Here is a 23,780-nt window from a genome sequence, read left to right as displayed (position 1 = left end):
TGTCAGTATTTTCTGAATGAATAAATATGCAAACAATGATGAGGTTTCAGAGAATAAAGAAATTTATTTCCTTCACCACAAAGACATTTATAGGAGACTTGTAGGAGTACGTTCCATAGGCATTCGTACTGCGGGTGGGGTATGAGGCATCGGCTACAAACATTCACCTTCCCGCCTCTTTTCGTTCATCTACTGCCAAGCAACATGCCCCTAACAGTAACCAAAGATACTGATAAGTCATACTTAGATGTTAATAATTTGTAATTAGAATATAGTAGCTCAGCCAAGTGACCTACTTTGGTCTGTGGAAGGCAGTGTTCAAGAATAGTAATCAGCGATTTTTTGAAGCTTAAAATAGACTGTAATTGACAATATTTATCACGGCTGCCTCTACATTTGGCCATTCAAATGATTCCGACAGCTATTTCCTTTGCTATCATATTATACATGACATCAAACATAGTTTAGATCAGTTACCTGTCATGGCACGATAATTTTATTTTCAGACTTACTAGAATCGCTCGCAGTTACACTCCTCTCAGTGAGAGGTCACAGTTACACTCTCTCTGTGAGAGGTCACAGTTACACTTCTCTCTGTGGGAGGTCACAGTTACACTCCTCTCTGTGAGAGGTCACAGTTACACTCCTCTCTGTGAGAGGTCACAGTTACACTCCTCTCAGTGAGAGGTTACTTCTCCGTTCGTATCGCTTCCTATTTTCTTATCGGCTTAATTTCTACTGCTGTTAATGTATTTCAAAACTAGCAAAACTTTTTCATAGTACAAAACCCTGAACTTAGCTCTCTTCTTTCTTCTCTAAGGTAAGAACTATTGGTGAATTTTCTAATATCACCCACCAGTGTTCGGCTGAAATTTGGCAACCCTTCTGACTTCGCTACTAAGAAAATCTGAAAGAGCCTACCAAATGCTTTGTCATTCAAATTCCCGGCTTATGAGTGTACTCCTCTCTGTACACTTCTTTCTTGTTTAATGTATGATAACTTCATATCTGTTGCTGATGACACAAGATGTGCTTCATTTCCCATAACTGTTAGTGTTCCCTAAGTTTTTGTTCTCTCACATGGTCTTCTTCTCCTCTGCCAATCAGTGTCTTCAGTCTCCCTCCTCTCGTATTCATACTTTAGCTGACGAATGAACCATGTACATTTTCTCCTTAATCTCTGTTCTCATCTGTTCTTTGCAATAAAACTCAGATTTCTCTTTCTTCAGCTATTCGAGCCCATTAGAACAGGGATCTTCTAATTCAGGCAGATGCGTTGCCTCCAAGACACAGTGAACAGTCCTCTTGTTTCCTCTAATTTTTTATTCCTTTGGACGAAAATTTTAATGATACTCTCACTTCCATCGCCTATTTGGCTGTTCATGTCACTTCAAACTTTTCCTAGAGAGAACACAACTCAAATTGTGATAAATGGCTCGAAAAAAATTTTGTGCATGAGTCCTAAGTATTTTTCATCATAGTTAAAGCCTAGAGTTGGCCTCGCTTGCCCTTGTTTGCAAGATTGCTCATATTTTTCAGTGGTTCATCTTTTGTTTCCTTCCTTGATAAAATGCAACTAAAGACAAGACATATAGGCAATGACCCAGCCCCTGGCTTATTTCTTGGTTTCCTCAATTCTCCGTTTCAGGGCAGCTCTTCTCCCTCATACTGACAGGCACCATTTTGGACAATGTTTTGTTGAGGTCAAGAAAAGAGCCTCTGCCTTCTCAGGCAGTAGGTAACGGTCATTATGTAATCCACGGTTTGCGCGGTCTGTTGACTGTTTCTGTTCTTATATTGTTTCACTGAGGGAACTGTACCTCGGTGTCTGTTCCCTTATAACCTTTCCTGTTGTAAGTGGCAAGTCAGGGGTCTCCTTCAAGGTTGTTAAATTTCAACTTTTTCCTTCCCCTCCAAGTTGACATTGGATCTGGGTTAGAAAAAGGTCATGTGCAATTTTTGGAGAATGAAGATATCCAAAAATGAGTATGCCAATATAACCATTCATTAAAGATTCATGCATTGCATTCAGCAAAAATAGTCTTAAACAAGATTACTTCAGTGCAGCCAGAAAAATCAAATAAGAAATATTTTCACTGGAACGTTGAAGGAACCTCATCCACTATCTTCTTAAAAGACTGCATCTTCAAGGATGCCATCTTCACAGGTTTCTACGTCACCTTTCCGTCTTCTTCTAAACGTATTTTATTCTATTTCGACGTGGCTCCGTTAGCACGGCATCTTTTTCTCGAGGGGTCGGTCACGTCGTTTCTGCCGGATTAATATTTATATATGCCTCCACAACAGAAAGATTTACGCCACGGGCCTCGCGTCAGATCCATTTTTCTCTTCGCCATATTGTCCTTTCCAATTTTCCTCCTTTTTTTGTGGCCTACGTCGTAATTCTTTTTTAAGGAGTTCAAAAGAATATGAGCAGGGAGCTACGAGTTAGATTAAAAAAAAAAAAGATATATCAGTAGTACAAAGACAGTAAATTTTTTTGAAGGAGCGCAGACAGCACAATAAAATGGAATGCGTGTTCAAATATAATTTTTACAGGAGTTCCGTCAGTCTGCTATTCTTATATGACAGCTTTAATCCTTAATAATGTTTCACACAACATGAAAATGGAAGCGACAGTGTAGAATATGTATTGCACTAAAAACATAAAGAACGTGTCTGTGAAGAAAACCAAACAGAATACGAATCGAATTACAAGAATAGCTTAAACAATTACAAAGGTAGGAAAAGAAAGAAATGCAAAAGGCTGTGGTGTATATATATTATATACATGTTTATATATATATATATATATATATATATATTTATATTTATATATATATATATATATATAATATATATATATAATATATATATATATATATATATATATATATATATATATATATATATATATAGATATCTATATATATATATATATATATATATATATAGATATATATATATATATATATTATATATATATATATATATATACATATATATATATATATATATATATATATATATATATATATATATATATATATATATATATATATATATATATATATACATGAATTAAAGTGACAAAAATATTTATGAAATCTATTGGTCACATTTACAACTGCCACAAAATGAAAATAACTTTTCAATTTGCTAAATATCAGGAAACAAGAACTTTAGCATTTAAGCTATATTTCCAACAGATAAATGAACGAATCGGTGAAATCGAAAAGCTGGAACTATGAAGAAGAGAAAAAAAAACTGATAGCTGTATTTCTAAATATAAAGTAGCAGCAAACTCTGACAGGGAATGGAAACTCCGACACAAAATGGTAAAGGATAAAAATGGGAAATAAGGAGGAAGAAGCATACTGCGTGATAAGCTAACACTCAGTGAATTATGTGCCTGATTGTTAGTCGAATGTTTTTAGGTCGACGTTTGAGTGTAAAGAGAAGGAATGAGAGAGAGAGAGAGAGAGAGCGTGAAAGTGACGTGAGTGATCAGTACCCGACCAAAGTGTTTCATCATATTGTAACTGAAGATGGAGGTGGCTCGACGAGGTAATTCTCATCCCAATGGGATGAAACCATCCAGAAATTGATTATGCCGAAAGCTGTGGGGTAGGGGTAAAGCGAATGCGTTGCTTATGCATTAGTTTTCCCAACTAGTGGCACAGAATCTAGGAATCACGACGCCGAAGAAATAGTTTGGTCAGCGAATACATATAACCAGTTGGAACTGCGTTAATGCTAGCTCTTGTTCCTATGAACAGCCCGCAGACAACATATAAATTTACTGTGTGTGAACACAGCAACTGGCAAACAAATAAATCTTCTTTTATCGACCAATAGGCTCGAACCTTTATAAGATGATATGAGATGTTTTCAGCTCAGTCAACGGAAACAAAGACGCGAGGACTAATTATCTGTTATTTTTACAAGCCAGAACGCATCACCTATTCACGTGAAAAGGTTGATGTGAAGTGTACGAGTATAAGATTTAATTCTGCGCTATCATTATGTTATCCCTTCTTCCTCTCTTCATCTTCTCTTCACTTTCATTATTATTATTATTATTATTATTATTATTATTATTATTATTATTATTATTATTATTATTATTTAATCAAGTGGTGCGATTCTTACAAAAATTCTTCGTCACTGAAGACGGAAAACAAAAACAATATAACATTATTCTCAAAATGCAGGTAGTACAAACACTACAAAAATATCAAGTAAATAAGCCATGAGATTGCGTGTTCTTACTGTCACCTAAAAATTATCGAAAGAATCTGGTTCTCCCGAGAAGCATCTTTTATGTTATTATTGTTATTAGTTTGAAGATTAACGAATCAAAATTATAATCCCAGGATCTTTATCTAGAAACGTTAAGTACTAATATTATATACACACATGCATATATATGTATATATATATATATACACACACACACACATATATATATTATATATATATACATATACATACACACAATATTTGCTCTAATAAAATATATTAAATAAACTAATAATAAGACACCCTATAACGTCATCTCTGCTGGCACACATTCAATTCTTGTTATTCAATATATACGGAAAGTGAAGAGACAACATTACCCCTATCAGTAATGATGTAATGCACTTCCTAGTTCTACGAATCAATTAAAGCAGGACCACATAAGTTATCCATGTCAGACGAATATACCCAGTTCCTTCACAAGTTGGTTCAACCTTCAGTGTATGGTACAATCAAAGGCAACGAATTACTAACAAAATTAAGAAGCATTAAACTAAAGACTTCACTGACAGACTAAGGGCAATTAATCATTCTTCTTTGACAACCATTTCCTTCGGTAAAAAAAAAAAAAAATAAAAACGATTTCGTCAAGAGGCGTTAACCGAAAAATGATTTAGGGGTTCACGTTGCTTTTAATTTTGTGAAGATGTTTCTCGGGAGCATGACGTCCTGTCTAAAGAGTGTTGCAAACTTCAACCCGATAACGCGTCAAAAAATAGGTCACTGGATCAACAGACTTTTGGAAACTTGGGCTCTGAAGTATTAAAACCTCCTTCTCACACTGCAGCAAACTTTACATCGCAGCTACCACCCAGAATGGAAACATATCCAAAAGGTCATAAGGGCATTGGTCAAAATGATCAGTTGTCTTTTTTTTTATTTCAAATATGTTTGTTGTTACTAATTACAATGTTGAAAACAATGAAATTATTTTTTTATGAAGATTTGTAACTAGTGACTTACTGCTAATAATGACACCGTTACAATAATTTTTTTTATCAGCTTCAAAGCGATTACGAATAGTTCAATTCTGATAACTGCTTCCTCTCCATCACTCTTTCAATCCCTAAAATACGATCTTCAAATAGTTCAACTTAATTTTAATATGCACGCATTGAAGGTATGAGTAAGGAACAGTAAGGGATAATATGAAATTGGTGATGGTTTCCAAACCTAACAGTATTGATTAAAGATGTAGGATTTCATTTGAACCAGCTTTCGAAACTGGAGTCAGCTATTGGTATTTGCAAGATTATTCAATTTGGTTAATTAAATATGCCCATAAATTCACCAATCATGCAAGAGATACCTAAAACTGATTAATTTTAGATATCTGAAGACAGGCAAAGGCTATTAGATGGTAACAATTATGGCCTGTTTTCAGTCAGCTGGAGCCAGTTCTGTGTGACGTTAATGTTACTCATAATTGTTATCATGTCTTTTGAAACAAGATTTAACAAACAACCGACATGGAATTTCTCCAATGCCGAAGATGGGAACTGAACATTTCTCAGGATCACGAATGACTCATTCTACTGACACTTCCCAACAAACCTAATCACCTGGAGTTACAAATGTTCTGGTATACCAAGTTAATCTAGCAGCAACAAAAGCGGAAACACCTGACTGTGTGATTTCGTCATCAGTGCTTCAAGTCTCGTTACCGTCATTTTAATTCTAACGGCTAAATTATCTTCGCATCTTAGAACACAGCACACCATTTTTACAAGGTGCGATCGGAATGTTCTAGAAGAGCCCCCCTGGCGCCCCCCTCCCCATTTCAACACACTCGCATCCCACTAGAAAGAATGAATGAAAGGGAATGGAAATTTTCGTGGTTTTGTCTTTCAGCTGGGCGACATGTTTTAAAGGCACGAGAGAAATCTAATTGTCGAGTGGCGTTGCATGAATTTATTGCTGCGGAAGGGTCAAAGCGTTACGTGAACAATGGAATTTTGCTTTCTCTCTATTTCGGTACTGAACTTGAAATCTTTTTGAAAACATTTCGTTTCTCCCCCCCGCCCTCTTTCTCTTTAAATACTATATAAATATTCCCACACGAATAAAAACAACACACATCGAAGCATTCTCATCAAGCAGGGACACTAAAGAATAGGAAATAAAACTCAACAGAGAAAAAAACGGTCGTCGAAATGTCACAGTTGAGCACCGAACTTCCCCTTTGAACGGCATGATGATTTCGCCCGTGTAAGAAAAATGAAGAAAAAAAAAAGAGCATCGACGTCGTATCTGAATGCGATTTAATTAGAAGGGCCGAGGGAGGTTGTAATTGAAATTTGGCCATCAAAATGTCGCGCGCTAAAACTTCCAGGTTCAAACTGCAATAAGGGCGTTAATGGCTTCTCTTTGCTGATAATTTCCATCAAAAATAGAACTGGCAAGTATCAGTACAGTATACAACAACATGTGGGAGGACTCCGCCAGAAACATCACCTTTACGTTTCATTTCACCTTCCCTCTTATGACTTCAAATGCAAACGGGGTTGATGCTCTCTCTCTCTCTCTCTCTCTCTCTCTCTCTCTCTCTCTCTCTATACAGTATGTATATTATATATATAAATTATATATAATATATATATATATATATATATATATATATATATATATATATATATATATATATATATATATATATATATATTTGTGTGTGTGTGTGTTTTCATTCCATATACTATATTTCTCGTAATCCAACATTAGCTATTACTAAATCAGCTTCTGCATAAAGTAGGAGATCCTAAAAAAAGTATGTTGTATACAACTTAAGGAGGCATTACTCTACTATTTTACGGACAGATACTGCTTCTGAATATTCCTAGTTTCATGTCACAGATACTTCATCACCCTTATTTTATAATGAACTGTGAAACTCGTTGTGAAGCTTGATTAAACATTAAATTCAAATACGATATCTAACCCTCGCCGAGAAGTCCAGGAGAGCTTCCGGCAGTTTGCAGCAGTCAAAACTCAAATTTCATAAAAAAAAAAAAAACTACAGTACACTGTTTAGCTTCGTGGAAGGAAATTAAAACAATTAGTAATATATTGAAATTAAATAAAAAATATACAAGTTTTGTTTTCGAAAATCACAAATACCATTATTAAAATTACTTTAATGTTCAGCAATATTTTCAGTAACCAGTAATTACTTTATAAACATATTAAAAGATTATAAAGTAATCACTTAAAAAACTCACTTTAACGTAATTATAAAGTGGATAAAAAACTTTAGTATACAATCCAACATTTTTATTTTGATAGCTTACATCAAGTAAAAATAATAATAATAACGAGACAAAATTATTTACTCAAAGTTTCATAAAAACCCCCCAAAACAAAGGGAAAAAGTACAGAAGAAAAGAGATGTCTAACGTCATATTAGGAAAATATAATCTGCCAAAGGGTGGTCGAGTCAACTTATGAACGTGAAATTTGGTAAAGCGAGGCTTATTAATGGGGAGGTTGAGTGCTTTTGATTTTCGATCAATGTGAAATATATATATATATATATATATATATATATATATATATATATATATATATATATATATATATATATATATATATATATACATATACATATATACACACACACAAATAAAAATTGTATTCTGAGAAAGAAGGGAGATGGTCCCTTCTACAGCTAAATCAATTTAATTTAAGGGCTTTGTGGATTTTAATCAATCGTGTTTACACGATAAATGTGTATTTTATAAAGCTCACACACACATATATATATATATATGTATATATAATATATAATATATATAATATATATATATATATATATATATATATATATATATATATATATATATATATATATATATATATATATATATATAAATAAAAACTACTCCTTATTCATATTGTATTTTCAACAAGTCCGTTATGGGTAGACTGCTGGCCCCATAACCTTCTCAGTCCTGGTTGCAACCCGATACGTCGACTACCTACCAGGTGAACAGAGGCATAATGGACTATAATGGAATGTGGCTAAAGCGCTCCGAAACGCGTGTGAACTTTTATCAAGGTTCCTGCTTAAGTAGTCTCGTACTTCTTCCTGGGCTCGTTTCTCAATTTTGAACTAAGCTCCCAGTTCGCTAGTCTTGCAGTTCTTCATGTGCTCCTAATTTCTCAACCTTACCTGTGCTTCAAATTCCAGTCTTGCAATTTTTCTCATACTCCAAGGTCCCATACATTTAAGAACTTAGCTCCACTCGAGGCTCATCGTTATTGGTTAGAAATGACTAATATATTCCCTTTCGAGAACTACTGGAAGGAAGAGAATGTTAAAATGTCACAAAGAAGGAATGTTCATATTTAGAGAGAAAACAGAGATTGCAAGGCAGTGGTGAGGTAAGGTGTTTGTCATGGGAACGAATCAGCGTTTCTTTTACTGTACCTCCTTTCATATTCTCTTCCTCCCATCTTACTTTCCACCCTCTCCTAACAGTTGATTCATAGTGCAACTGCGAGGCTTTCCTCCTGTTACACCGTTCAAACCTTTTGCAGTCAATTTCCGTTTCAGCGCTGAATGACCTCATAGGTCCCAGTGCTCGGCCTTTGGCCTAAATTCTATATTCAATTCAATTCAACGCAGAGCTTCGACTTTGGACAAGAACGTATGAAGATGCTGTAAGAGGCTGTAGGAACGTTCTCCCTTGAATAAGCTGTGTGGAAAATTCTTTGACGGTGACAGGGATTTTGTTATTCTGTGTGCCCTCTAGTTTGCTTGCCTAAAGACAGAGTGAATGGCGCTTAAAAACTGTGGGTAAAAGCATATTGACCTTTTAGCCTGAGAGTTTTCTTTGATTTAATTAGTAGTGAAGCGAAAAACAAGATTCGTAATTAACTTCATCAAAGCTTAAAGTCCATCACGGTTAATTAACGATCTATCGACTGTGAAGGATAAAACACCATAATCGGAACCAGTCAGGCAGCCGACCTGTCCCACATGCTCCATAATTTATCGTGACAAGAGTAAGAGTTTAAATAATTAATCAGCCCGAAGACTCGCTTCTCCCCCAAGAAGGAAGTCTTCAATAAGTTAAAGATCAAGTTAAATGACTGTGTTTAGGAGCACCTTAAACACCTGACTTTCACATTTCTATAACACCCTACAACCGCTTTAGTGTAATGCATGAAAAAGAATACGAAAAAGAAAGCGGTAAAATCTACCCTTCACGTCCTTTGGAAATCTTTGACATATCAGCTAGATGGAACGACAGACTAACTTGGAGTTCTCTTTCTTCAAATCACGTGTAGCCATATATATATGGTATATATATAGTATATATATATAAATATATATATATATATATATATATATATATATATATATATATATATATATATATATATATGATTTGGATACTGTTCAATATATATATATATATATATATATATATATATATATATATATAAATTATATATATATACTGTATATATATATATATATATATATATATATATATATATATATGTATAAATTATACAGTATATATTATATATATACACATAAATGTATATACACATTATATATGTATATATATAAACATACATACCCAAATCTCCTTTGACATTTTTAATCTTTTCAAATCATCTGGCAGTCTGGTATCGAAGTTTGGAGGAAGCGCTTTTGAATTTAAAATTATTAGTTTGAGAAAGAGGCTTAATTTGCCTTAATAATTAAAGTCCTTTTAGTAAATGGAATTTTAGTTCGCCAACAATTAATTGTATATTGATAAGGTGCACTTTATTTTTAGTGTAAAAAATACATTTAGTAGTTACTGTGAAAATCATACTAAAATCGCTAAATTTCATATTTATTCCAAACGATATGTTTTCACAGCAGTTATTTTTTCATTCATTTCCCTTTATCTGTGTAGAAAGGAACGGAGGAGAGAGAGAGAGAGAGAGAGAGAGAGAGAGAGAGAGAGAGAGAGAGAGAGAGAGAGAGAGAAAACAAGTAATTTCATAAAAACAATATAGTTCATGGCTCAAAAGCCATATATATATTTTTTTCACCAAGACCATTTTTCAAGATATAACGGACACATTCTAGAATTTCATGGAAATTCGTCCTAACGTTTCTCCGTAATCCTGGAAACAGACAAACAACGCTGGTGACACAACCTTCTGACAGAGGCAACCAATTTCGAAATGCATTAACGGCACTCATCCAACCATGCTTTCATTCACTTTGGTTTTTGGTTTTCCAAATGAAATGAAGCTTTTTATTTAGGCCATTATTTACTCAACAACTGTCAGAACAAGCTCACTGACATGAAAAGAATGAAATGAATGAAAGGGACGAAAACAAAACCAATGAAACTGTACAGAAATTGTAGTAACAAATCAAGGCATTCATGCTTCAAGTTCTCTGGCCACCGTACTCAGTACAGTTAACTGAAACATTCATTAAAATGGTTGTCTAGGAACTTTTCAGTACTAAGAAGCACATCATTAATAACTGGTGGATGCCAAAGTATTATATTTTACATAACCACAGTGTGCTATCTCTGCAAATTTTTAATTGTCTATCTTTCACCCTTCAAACATACGTACACTAAAATTCGTACTCAATTTTTGTGAAAACGTCGCAAAACATATGTGATGCAGCACTGTGGGATATTTTTTACTTGTTTTCATGTGTTATACAGAGCGTGTAAACCTGTGAACACTGCGCATCGCCATACTGACATTTTTATGATGAAGTAAGAAGCTTCGTGGCTCAGTGAGGATGAATTGCAATATACGTCATGAATTTAATCACGATGAACTTTGAGTTGTGGCTGACCAGCAGAAAAAACCAAAGCCATGAATGTTAATAATTCTTGGAAATGCTTGCACGTTACTTCTAGTTTTGGAGTTAATTTCTGGAGACTGTCCCAGAAAGATTCATTCTTGCGTTCCAATAGCATCTTGCACGGAGAATGAAGGGATTTATTTAATTATCTTACTGCACGGAAGTAAGGACCTTATTCTCTTCAATAATTTGTGTCTACTTTTTAAGACATAGCGGTTCTTGTACCATCATATTAGTAGTTAGCATTCATTATAGTTAAGATGTACTCCATGAGAGTAATACTCATATGACACTAATAGGTAGGAGATATTCTGTTTAACAAATTTATCTTTTTCATTAATAGGACGTATTTTTACGTTCCGTTACCTTTGAAACTGAAAATTATTTTCACCTGAGAAATAAGCATAAAGAAGCCGGCTCACTTTTTTTCTCATGGTGGTCTCATGAGACTTTCTTTACGCTTTGTTTGTGCAATTTTTCCAACTCTTGTCTCCACTTCAGATGAGATTTTCTTTAGAGGTTTTCTTATTCCGCTTTCTTTTCGGAAAAATATGCGATACGGCAAGAAATCGTATATTATTCTTGATTGCTACGTGTTTCAAACTTGTATCATTGATAAAAATCGAATAGTCATATGTCAATAGTTGAGTCTACCCCGGAGATTTGTAAGCTTATTTCGATGTCATGATTTTTTTTCCTCTTAGTTATTTAACCCCTTATCACGCGTAACCATCCCGCCTTGCAATATTTAATTGCTCACACATTGGTGTTGCTTCTTTTGTTTCTTTCTTCACAAGGTCTAAAACAGGTAAATGATTCAGGCAATGACTCCGCTATCACATGTGAATTACTCCTGGCCGTTAGGTGGCCTCGCTATCTCATTTACAAGTATTTTTTGGGCTACTCCGTCTATTTGAAATGTAACTGACGTCAAAGCAACATTACTGATTAGGAAGTGTCCAAAACGGAAGTCTCTGTAGGCAAAGGGTCAGAAAGGGTTGTGAAGCTGGCAAAGAAAGGTGGAAGAGTTGCGATGAGGCCTGTTAGACGACATAACTTGCGAGTTCACCATGAGCAGTGCTGCTCGATGAAGCCACATTCATTTTGCTCCCTGAAAATTAGAAATTACAGATTACCGCTCCTCCTCAAAACTGCCCACAACAGTACACTGTATCCCACATGAACCATGTGGAGATCCTGCCCAAGGCTGGAAAGGTCATTAACTGCTTCTTTTTCTCTTCATCTTTGCTATGGTAGTTCAAACCAGCTTCTGCTTTTCTCTCTTACCGAAGCATGAAGTTCGCTTCCTTCGGCCTAAAGGCCATTCGGTTGGTCGGCCCGTCATCAAAACATCTAAATGAACACAAATATATCTGAGAAAGTCGAATTAAGGTCAGGATATACGAGAAGAAAATAAAGGAATACCACATTAACAACATACAACAAACACATACACAAAATATACTTTTTCCAAGATATGGAGCACAAAGGAGGGAAAAGCAGGCAGAAGACACCTGTAACTCGTCCAGTCCCTTTTCCTGACTACTGCTGACAAAAATCAAGAGTTCCTGCAAAAATTTCCAAAGTCTCAACAATCATAATAACCACAAACATTTATCACCACACCAGCAGAACATGATTCCTGCCACATACAGCTTCTCCGCCACTCACTTCTTTGTTTCCTGAACCTTTCGGATATTAAAATTATTTTTTTTTTCGAAACTTTCCAGCTCCACTGAAATAATAGCTTTCTAAACTTCTTTGATCTATCGCTCCAGAAATATCAAAATGGCTTGCTCTTACCTTCAGTCTTCCTCTGATCTCACATTTTACGGGGTTTCCGTTATTCAATTTCCCTGAGTTTCTCTATCCACTCAATCAGCAAGTTCAGCACTTTGTCCTTTTTCTTTATCTTCATTCCTATCCATTTTATTCAATCCTACGTCGTATATACCCGGCAGAAACACTCATCACAATTTCCGAACCTTCCTTTGACATAAGCAAAGCGCTCACACTTCACTTTCATACACCGTGATCTGATAAAAAAAAATATTTTAAATACAGTATTCTGATTCTGTGTGTGTGTATGAGAGAGAGAGAGAGAGAGAGAGAGAGAGAGAGAGAGAGAGAGAGAGAGAGAGAGAGCAATTACATACTGGAGATGTAAAATAAAAATATTTAATAATGAACGCTCTAAAAATAGAGGGTTAATTTACAAATGAACGCAGGCAAACGATAATTACATACACATTTGTAAAGGGAAGACATACCTATAGTTGATCAAAGTGCCATTATGTAAATGTGTAATAGAAATTACGAAAAAGCTCACACTGTTTCTACATCACTTTATTATTGTTTCTATTTTAACAGGAAATAAGGTAACCGAGGTTGATAATATTCCGAAGTAAAACTAATATTCTTGTAATTTTAAAAACTGTAATTAAAAAACCTGAACATTATGAGATATAAGTTTCCTCATGTCCTAAGTTCCACTGTTTCTACTCTGCCAGCATCAAAATGATTCAGTCTCTTCGAAATAATAATGATATGATTATTGCAATGGCTGCTACTACCTCCCCTCTTACTACTATAACACTTCTAGATTTACTAGCAGAAATGTTTTAATTTTTACTGGCAGTCGACGGTTTCACGGTAATTTCAATGATCATCTACGTGGCTTCGAATTGTCTCTATCTCTGTTGGTCTAAACAGCAGATTAGATATTTGGGAGTTAGTGGACCCTTGTTGATAGAAATGAGAGGGAAGGCGCTGGGTCAACAACCTCATTCCAAACGAATTTGCTAAGAGCGGGAAGACTAACGCCATTGGAGAATTTATCATTTACAATATTACGTTACTTCATAATTGACTATGAAGAAACGAAGCGATAAACGGGGTTTGCTTTTGACAAGCCAGATAAGGTATAGTCGCTGATTCTTTCCCAACGAAAATTCATGGCTAACATTTCGTTTGTCCAACTCTGTTTCCAGAACTCCAGAAGTTTATGAGATTATTTGCTTCGAGAATGTAACAACCTGATTTTTACTTGGGATTTTGTATTCTCCCGTTCAAATAACAACGTAATAAATTCCAACTGGAGGCTTAAAAGGATTTTTTTCGTGATCGCTATTACTTGCTATCAAACCTGTTGCTTCCTCAACCAATATGTTGGAACAGAAAGTACACAAATAAATAAGCGACTAAGAAGTAGCGCTTCAATATCCAACTTTTGAGTATAAATAATTTATTAGATAAAAGCAATATCCAGTGTAATTTAATTACCAAACGGAAAAGAAAAAGAAAGTGAAACTCCAAAAAAACTGTCTTGAAAAGACTAAACCGCTATCAACTAGCAGAGCTAAATAGATTTATTTTTGATTTCCAGACTAAACGTATCTATTCTTTTACCGTCTGGAGTTCTCATGAGTCAGCCGTATAGAGATTTATTGGCAGAAGAATCTCCTCTGAAATAATTGGTAACCTATGGCTAACTTGTCTCTCTCAGATATTGGTATTTCACAGACTTGCAACAATACGTTATGTAAACGCTTCAATTTATTATTTCCCTGGAAGAAAGAAAATTGCTGTCACAGTCGGCTATCAATATAAAGGTCGATGAACAGGAAGACTCCCCCTCCAGCACGGGCCAGAAGGAAAAATATTGGGTCTTTGTCCAGAAGGAAGCAGCAGGATAGCCTCTTGAAAGAAGTAATACCATGAAAATCAGGGAAAACGGAAGCAAGGAAAGAGGTTCATAGCTCAGAAGTAGGAGGAAACAAAGATCGACAGAACAAAGCAAATAGTGAGCAAAACATAGGATGGCTGGAACTTGAAAGAAGTAATATGTCTACCAAGAACCACTTGCCACAGTCAGTTTTCATTCATCCTCTTGGTTATGTAGTTAACAGTATATTAACAAAGATCAGGTCTTTGGCAGAACTACATTAAAAGCTATAATGCAGATCTATAATTGTATTCTAGATATCTGAATAGGAAAATTTACAGTCAAGTATTGATAACAGCTAACTAAACGCCAGCGTGGGTGGATGTGTGTTTGTAAGAACATGCATAAAATAATCACCCTAACGTTTACTTCTGCCTTCCACAACAACCAGTCTCCTTTTCCCTTCCTATATGGCATGAAGCACTGTATGCGTGTGGAATATCCTTGTTCTAATCATGCGGAGTTCGTCAACCTCCCGCCCCCGAGGGATTTCAGTCCGGCCCGCCAACTTAACACCTGGACACTAATTATCTAACAGGTGTTACCTAGTTTAAGGCATTAAGCGATCCTTATAGTACATTGGATATCATGGCCCTCCTCCGAGACACTGTCTGGCCCGCTCCCTCCAAAAGGTTGCCGACCCCTGTATGCAACTTAAGGAAATTGGACCTCTTATTGTTACAAGTTTCATCATGATCACAGACCCCTTTTCTTAACTACCAACCTGATATAGATTTTCAAGCCTGGATTCCTGATATCCACTGTTCTAACTAATTCTGATTTCTCTTGATTTCTCTTAAGATATCTTTCATCATTTCTTGCAAATGGCCTAAAGAGATAAGAAAAAAAGTTGAAATAAAAGGACAAGAGCCTAGCCTTTGAGAAAATGTGAGCATTACAGCATATATATATATATATATATATATATATATATATATATATATATATATATATATATATATATATATATACATATATATATATATATGTATATAACTATACATATATATGTATATTTATATATATATATATATATATATATATATATATTTATATATATATATATATATATATATATATATATATATATATATATATATATATATATATATATATATATATATATATATATATATATATATATATATGTGTGTGTGTATATTAAATAAAAATAAAAAAATAAATAAATAAAAATAAATAATTAAATAAAAATAAATAAATAAGTAAATAGAAAATGAAAATAAATAAAAAATAAAAATAAAACTTATAGGCAATTACTCCACATGCAAGGTACTACAGAATCACAGACATTAGTCAGTGTCAGGTTATTCTTCAGCTGCTGAATCAAGGCTAAACCTCTTTTGCATTAAACTTCAGTAGCTTCAACCGCTTCATTTACCCATACCTTGCAGGCACTTGTGAGCTTCTGGACGCTATTCCGTTCTAACACCTCGTCTACTAAAGGACATCGGCCATAGGTGGTTTTCATGGGCTACGGTACTGAAAATTATCTGGCTACGCTTTTATTATTTTTAAGGAATATCTACACAAATTTAAATCTTAACATGGGCAATCTTTTATTCTACCAATATCTCTGTGTTATTACATAAAAAAAAATGTGTTATTACATAACTGTTTTTTCAGGTTTTTGAAAACCTCCATTATTTGGCCATAATTTGAAGAACTGAAAAACTTGCGTAAAGTTTAAATCATGGAAAATAAAACGGGCCACTCTTAATTTTTCAAATCAAGTTTTGTTTACTATTAAAGATAAAATAGGTAAATAAAAATATAAAAAGGATTATATTAAATATACAGTATATAAAAACGGTGTAAGTAAAAAAGAAAAACGACCTACCCATTTTATTCCCACATAATCGCTGATTACAATGCTTTTTAAATAATTTAAATGCATTCATAAATAGCGGAGTTTTAGGGATTTGAGTATACAAAACTCTTGTTTGGAGAAAAATGCAGTCAGAATTTTTCTTGTTTAATGTCATACATAAACCTTCCTCTTAACTGGTCCCCTCTCTTTTATCAGAGGTTTTATCCCCTTTAATTTAAACTTATTGTTGTAATAAAATAAGTACAATGAGCTTGCTAGGGGGGTTTCATATATGAAGACCACCACTCTACTCGTTGTTGCCAGGTTGCATGTCGCCTTCCTAAAAAATTCTCGTAGTTACTTACTGGTAACGAAATTATCCCATAAAAGTTCCACTTACAACTGTCCTTTTATTACATCTCTTATTACCAAGTTCACTGGAAATTGAATTAGTTCTGGAGACACTATGCACCCTTGCCGAGAATCACGTTTTCACCAAACCGCGCAATTTCCTGTCTATATATTATTACACAGATATACCTTATTTTACAGATATTAATTAAAATGAACAAATCACCCTTTAACAACATACATCTTCGACACTTTCCAAATCGCATCTCCATCAATTCAGTCATGAGATTTCTCTAGGACCCTGTACACCAGAGACATCATCATCTCATTAATCTTAATGTCTTCCACACCTCTGTTTTGTGTGTGTGAAAAATATGCAGCATTTACATAAGAAGCAAGAAACAAGCCTGTAAAAAAGCATTAATAAATCGATCCAAACACAAGTCTGACTAACAGCGCTTTGTACTAGAAGCAATCACAGACAACAAAAAATGGAAAAGAAAAGCAAATAAAATCTAACGTATACCATAACATAGAGAATTACCGAGCCTAACAAATAAAGCAAAAAAAAAAAAAAAAAAAGGTGATTAATAAAAACAGATCTGGATTTAAATGTTTAACAAAACTGGAATATACTCTTGACTTCCCGACGATTTCACAAGTTTACCTAAGATTTTGACTACTTTATCAAGATATAATTTCTCACTACGCCAACAAAATTATAGCTCTGCGTATCATTACCCTGAACTGAACTACATAATGTATGGTAAGTGACATATATATACCTAATATGAAACTATTTCTATAAATATTCTGATCAACTGAATCACGCCTCCCATTCTCTAATAAAAACATAAGAAGACACTGGCAGATAAATCATGTAGAAGCCGAACTATGTGAAAATAGACGATTGTAATTCCCATGACCATTCATCGGCCACAGAAATGCACTCCGAGAATAATTTCCATTTCGGATTATTACTCTCAATTACTGCTTCCGATCTTATGGTAAATAATATAGTTTCCTGACGACAATAATTGGATAAAGCCACTAAAGGAAATAATGAATTTTGTTGCTCCATGTATGCAAATCGGTAAAAAGTTCGATTCTTATTATAGCTGAAGTAAAGCAAGAGATTTTTCTTCAGGCAGTTGAAATTTTAATGACCTAACTTTGGTTTTCTTCACCAAAATCTATACTAAAGAGACGTTAAGGCCAATTTACTCTCTATAATATAAGAGACATTGTTGGGCTGTTGAAGCCTCCTTTAATCCTCACTTACTACGTTCGTTCTTACCTTCGTAATTTATGACAGTTCACGAGCTTTTCCTCAATCTCATTATTATCCATTAATTATCGAAGTTCGCCTATCAGACCTCTGAAAAGTTATTATAATGAATAGCTAGACGGACGCTTGATGTGCTCGCTCTCTCTCTCTCTCTCTCTCTCTCTCTCTCTCTCTCTCTCTCTCTCTCTCTCTCTCTCTGATGTTGCATTTATACTATTTTTTTTTTTTTATACGCTACAGGGGCAAAATTAATAACATGACAGCTAATCAAAATGCATAAAAAATCGTAATAAATAACTCAAAGAACGATAAAGGATATAAAGCTTAGGCAATTCATACGAAACCTCCCAATAAATCGAATTACGGAAACAAAATGTAGCATCCTGTCTCTTTAATCCGAAAATGAAATCCATTAATCCGAAAATGAAATCCATCTACAAATATAACGCAAAAAAATCGACCGAGTATACATTTTCTTAAATCAAGAGGTAAATAAAGGTGGGCATAAAGATAAAAACACGCACGCAACTTGAATGCGATCATAAAATCCGAAAATTAATAATGATTAAACATATCTTTATCGGATATTCCGATATCTGATCATAAACCCAATAATCACATATTAATACCTTTCATTCATTTTGCGAATTTTGCATGATTTCCCAGCACTGGCAACGTCTTTCAAACTGTTAGTCTAATAGCATGATGAAATTTGGAGATGAAAAATACAACAATGTTCAGCTGAAATGTATAAATGTTGATATCTATTTCCAATAATATTTAAAAATGAACGGATTTCTTATTTTAGGAGAATTAAGAATTACCATTTAATAACAAATCACGATTCCCAAAAATAAATAATAACCATTTTCATTCAAACAGAAGCGGCTAATACAAGTTACAAGTGTGTATGCTTTTATGTGTTTAATGTGAAAAATTCACTTAAAGAAATGAAAAGTAATAACAACCATATTCTAATATCTAAGCGAGTCCGGATTTGTAAAAAAAGCCAATACACATCCTATGAGAAAAATCACTGGTGGAAACAGGAAATAACCTACTTCTCTTCCATAATTCATTCCTCAATGTCAAGTGGACGCAGTCGAGTTCAAACCTACCAAGGAGTCCATTAAAGGCCCTGACTTATTAGAACCCTAAAAATCACGCCCAACAAATTGCAGGAGCCATTATCCAGGGCAAAGTCCTTGCATTTGTTAACCGACCAAAGGGATCCACTGCAGAGACTCATTAAAAAGATGTCAGCTCGACTTTCACTGAAGTCTTTGAATAGGGACATCTTTGTGAAAGGTTTCAAAAGGAACTTTTAATGTTCTAAGAACATGAAAATACATATCCGATTACAATTAGATAATACCTGGAAGGACGACGATACCATTAAATTGGTATACACAGGTCTCACATAGTAACGAACTGTATTGTCAAGGATTATCTCAACTCATAGCCAACGTGAATAATTCATGTAGAAATTTTAATGAAATTCGGTTTAAGAACAGAGTCATGTTTGATTAATAATGAAAGTAGAATGATTTTATTCTAAAATCCTACGTAATAATTTTTCATCATGAACTCTTTAAATGTCCCTCTCAAATATATCATCATTTCTTCTTACAGAATATTTATAGGAAGAGAGAATTTCTGAAAGTGGAACATTGCGTTTTCTTATCATAGAATCTAATGCATAGGCATTAAAGGCTTCAGCGGGCCAAATAACAACCTAACATCACCTATTTTATTCAATTATGCAACAAGTACTGTCTTTTGACACGGAGGCTTAATATTTGTTTTAAACTTAGAAATCTTACCTGTAAACCAGTCATGAATTGTTCCTTAAGTTATTTATATAGTGCTAGGGGAATCTTTCAAGTCAATAAAGAGTAAGGAACTTCATCCATGTTCCTTCTTTTATATTCGGAGGAAGAAAAATAAACAGGAATCGTCCAGGTAAATCTAAACTGAAGACTTAGCGGAAGATAACTTAGATGTCATTTATAAAAACATGAACAATGGTGGATATGGGGCCACTGACAACGCTAATGGACAGTGAAAATATCTACACTGGGAGGGTGAGCAGGTAGTGTCTGCAAGCGCCTGTGCAAAATGTTTTCACTAACACAGGTGATGGTTATTCAATTTCACACATGAATGTGATTACAGTATATGGTATGGACAGCAACGTCACGGCTAGTTAAGGCATTTGGGTATATGAGAGCCTCGAGGTACAACGTAAATGTAATTTCTGTCCTCGAGACTCTCCTCATACACACATACTTTGGTATTCAGCACGTTTAAAAAGCAGTTCCACAGGAATTCGACGTAACGAAAAGTAAGGTGAAGTACTGTATATACAAGGACTGATATTTAGTAACGTCATCAGCCCCTGTCGACTACATCAAATTGGTGGAAGAAGAGCGGAGAAGCCTCCCCTCAAAACTCAACGCAAAACGGAACTTGCAAGTCGAACACTCACCTATCGTTGCCATGCCGGCGCCAATGAAGATGAGGAGGATGCCGATGGTGAGCGCCTTGCAAGCATTCCACAGACATGTCGTGGTGACCTTGCCTTTGACCGCTTGTATGCTCCACTGACGCTTAGCCTGCGACCTGCGCGGCTTGAGCGTCTCACTGCGCTGCATACCCGAAGAGGAACTTGACGCAGCGGCTGCCCGCAGCTTGGCTGACATGAGCGCCCCGGAGTACATGCTGGCGACTTCTCAGCGACGATGACGACGACCCTTAGCTAACACTGCTGCTTCTGCTGCTGCGACCGCTGCTCCTGCTGGTGCCGCCACGCCGCCTGCTTCCACTGCAAAGAGGTTACAAAGGGATTGAATGATTAACAACAGTCGACCGTCAGATCTTTGGGAATTCCACAAAAAAACCGCCACAAACAGATGCATTCTTCACATACTTCTTTGTTGGTTCGTTTATACTAAAATTATTCTTTCTTAAGGATTATGCACTATACAACAACATATTTGTGCTCTGTTATACTAACAGAGGCAGCATCACATGGTAATAATAGCAAACACTTAATAGACATTAAGAATTACAGCAATCAAATAAGAAGAAAAATTGTACAAATGTAAAACAAAGCACTGTAAAGCTCAAGATTTCATGACAAAGGAAAGGATGTGTTTTTAAAAAACTAAACTGCCCTTAGATTAATCAATCTTCACATTTTGGTACAATCCATATCCTTCAAAATTTCACCTCTCTCTCTCTCTGTCTCTCTACACACACACACACACCCACACACACACACATATATATATATATATATAATATATATATATATATATATATATATATATATATATATATATATATATATATATATATATATATATACTGTATATATACATATGTATATATAAGTTGATATGTGTTACGTATATATGTTTATATACGTTTTATATACAATGTATATATATACATACATATATATATATATATATATATATATATATATATATATATATATATATATATACATACACAGCATATGAGTAAACACACGTTAAAAAAATGTTTCCGTTTTGTCTCTGAAATCCACGAAAGTCAGCCACGCACTTTAAATTCCAATGGTATGGAACATTTTCAAAATCCAGTAAAAGTGGATGCAACATTTTTATTTACTTTCATCTTATAGACAACAAATGAAAATTTATAGTCATACGGAAAAAAGTGATAACATCTATAGAATGTCAAACACGAGTCATTATTGTATAATGTGCTACATTCTGCAGACATCTAGTCATGAACGATGAACGCCAGAGATTGAAAGGAATAACGAAGGAAAAAAGATCTTAAGAAAACACACACACACACACACATATATATATAATGAAAATATAACACAGTCAACAGCTATCTAAGAAAGCTGATCCTCGGACCTTGTGATAGCCGCATACAGATTATTGTGTGGAACCAACGCAACCAGTACACCGAAGAGTTGTTAAATAATTTCCACAACTGTTATGTTAGTTAATGTTACTTTTACTGGAAGAACCTGAACGCTATACGAAATACCAGCGCGCGGGTTCGAATTCCCTCCAGCGAAGGTAACATTAACTACCATAACAGAATTATTTAAATTATTTGAAAACTCTTCGGGTTATGGTCCCGTTTGTTCTACACGTTCATCTGTTTAAAGTTACAAGATCCGGAGATAATAATATATATATATATATATATATATATATATATATATATATATATATATATATATATATATATACATATACAGTATATATATATATGTGTGCTTATATATATATATATATATATATATATATATATATATATATATATATAGTATATAATGTCTATATAATATATATATATATATATATATATATATATATATATATATATATATATATATATATATATATATATATATATATATATATTTATATATATATGAGAGAGAGAGAGAGAGAGAGAGAGAGAGAGAGAGAGAGAGAGGAGTATGTTATAAAAGGAAATGGTATTCGTAATGGTATAGTACCAAGATATCATCAACCAAGCGACCATTACAGTTCACCTTAAAGTTACGTCCTTGCTTTCATCGTTCATTACATATTTTCTCTGTTGGGAACTTACTTGACATCACAACGTTTTCCCCTTCAAGTATCAACAGCCTTCAGGAGTATCAATATCCCCGATATTGGTGGAAGAATACTTATAAAATAATGTCATGCAATAAAAAGAATTACTTATATCCCTCTTCGACCACAAATGCACAATGATCAAACAAACATAGTAAAAAATAAATAAAAAAAACGAATGAGTAGAAAGATAAACAAAAATCAAAATAAGTTTCAAGCTTTTTTCCTCTATATATACATAAAAGCGCATCGCTTTGTCTTTACCCTGAGATTGATGGAAAAATTCCCGGAGTAACAAGCATCGCTTCACCAATGGTCATCGACTCCGGCAAGAAATGCCGACTAAGCACTGCCGAACCGAACATAGCCTAACTCCCTTGATTGAATGACAAGCTGTGTTTTCGATATGTTATGGACGTTGACAATAATGGAGTCCGGATGAATGAAGGATTGATAGGAAATCTTCTGTCATTGATGCAGACTTCAGTGTTAAAATAAGTTCAAATAAAACTTTGAGCAATCAGACCACTTAAAAACTATATTATTTTTCTGATAAACGATGATAGACCAATAGACAAAGAGGGCACAATGGTTTTCTTTTACAGAAAACTATTGTGCCCTCTTTGTCCGTCCGTCCGCACTTTTTCTGTCCGCCCTCAGATCTTACAAACTACTGAGGCTAGAGGGCTGCAAATTGGTATGTTGATCATCCACCATCCACTCATCAAACGTACCAAATTGCAGCCCTCTAGCCTCAGTAGTTTTGATTTTATTTTGTTAAAGTTAGCCATAACAGTGCATCTGGCAACATTATAGGACCGGCGTTT

The 23,780-nt window shown here is 34.4% G+C and overlaps 1 protein-coding gene across 1 annotated transcript in view; it reads right to left on the bottom strand.

Moving 5' to 3' along the window:
• The window catches only part of LOC136838844 (uncharacterized), a 222,180-nt gene extending 201,038 nt beyond the window's left edge, over positions 1-21,142 (bottom strand). Inside the window, 1 exon segment of the mRNA XM_067104487.1 lies at positions 20,811-21,142. Coding sequence (XP_066960588.1) covers positions 20,811-21,042 — 232 coding nt within the window. The 5' untranslated portion in view covers positions 21,043-21,142.
• Between the last annotated feature and the right edge of the window lie 2,638 nt (positions 21,143-23,780).

This window comes from Macrobrachium rosenbergii, chromosome 5 (genome assembly GCF_040412425.1).
Source record: "Macrobrachium rosenbergii isolate ZJJX-2024 chromosome 5, ASM4041242v1, whole genome shotgun sequence".
Taxonomy (NCBI): domain Eukaryota; kingdom Metazoa; phylum Arthropoda; class Malacostraca; order Decapoda; family Palaemonidae; genus Macrobrachium; species Macrobrachium rosenbergii.
This window is presented reverse-complemented; position numbering and strand designations above follow the sequence as displayed.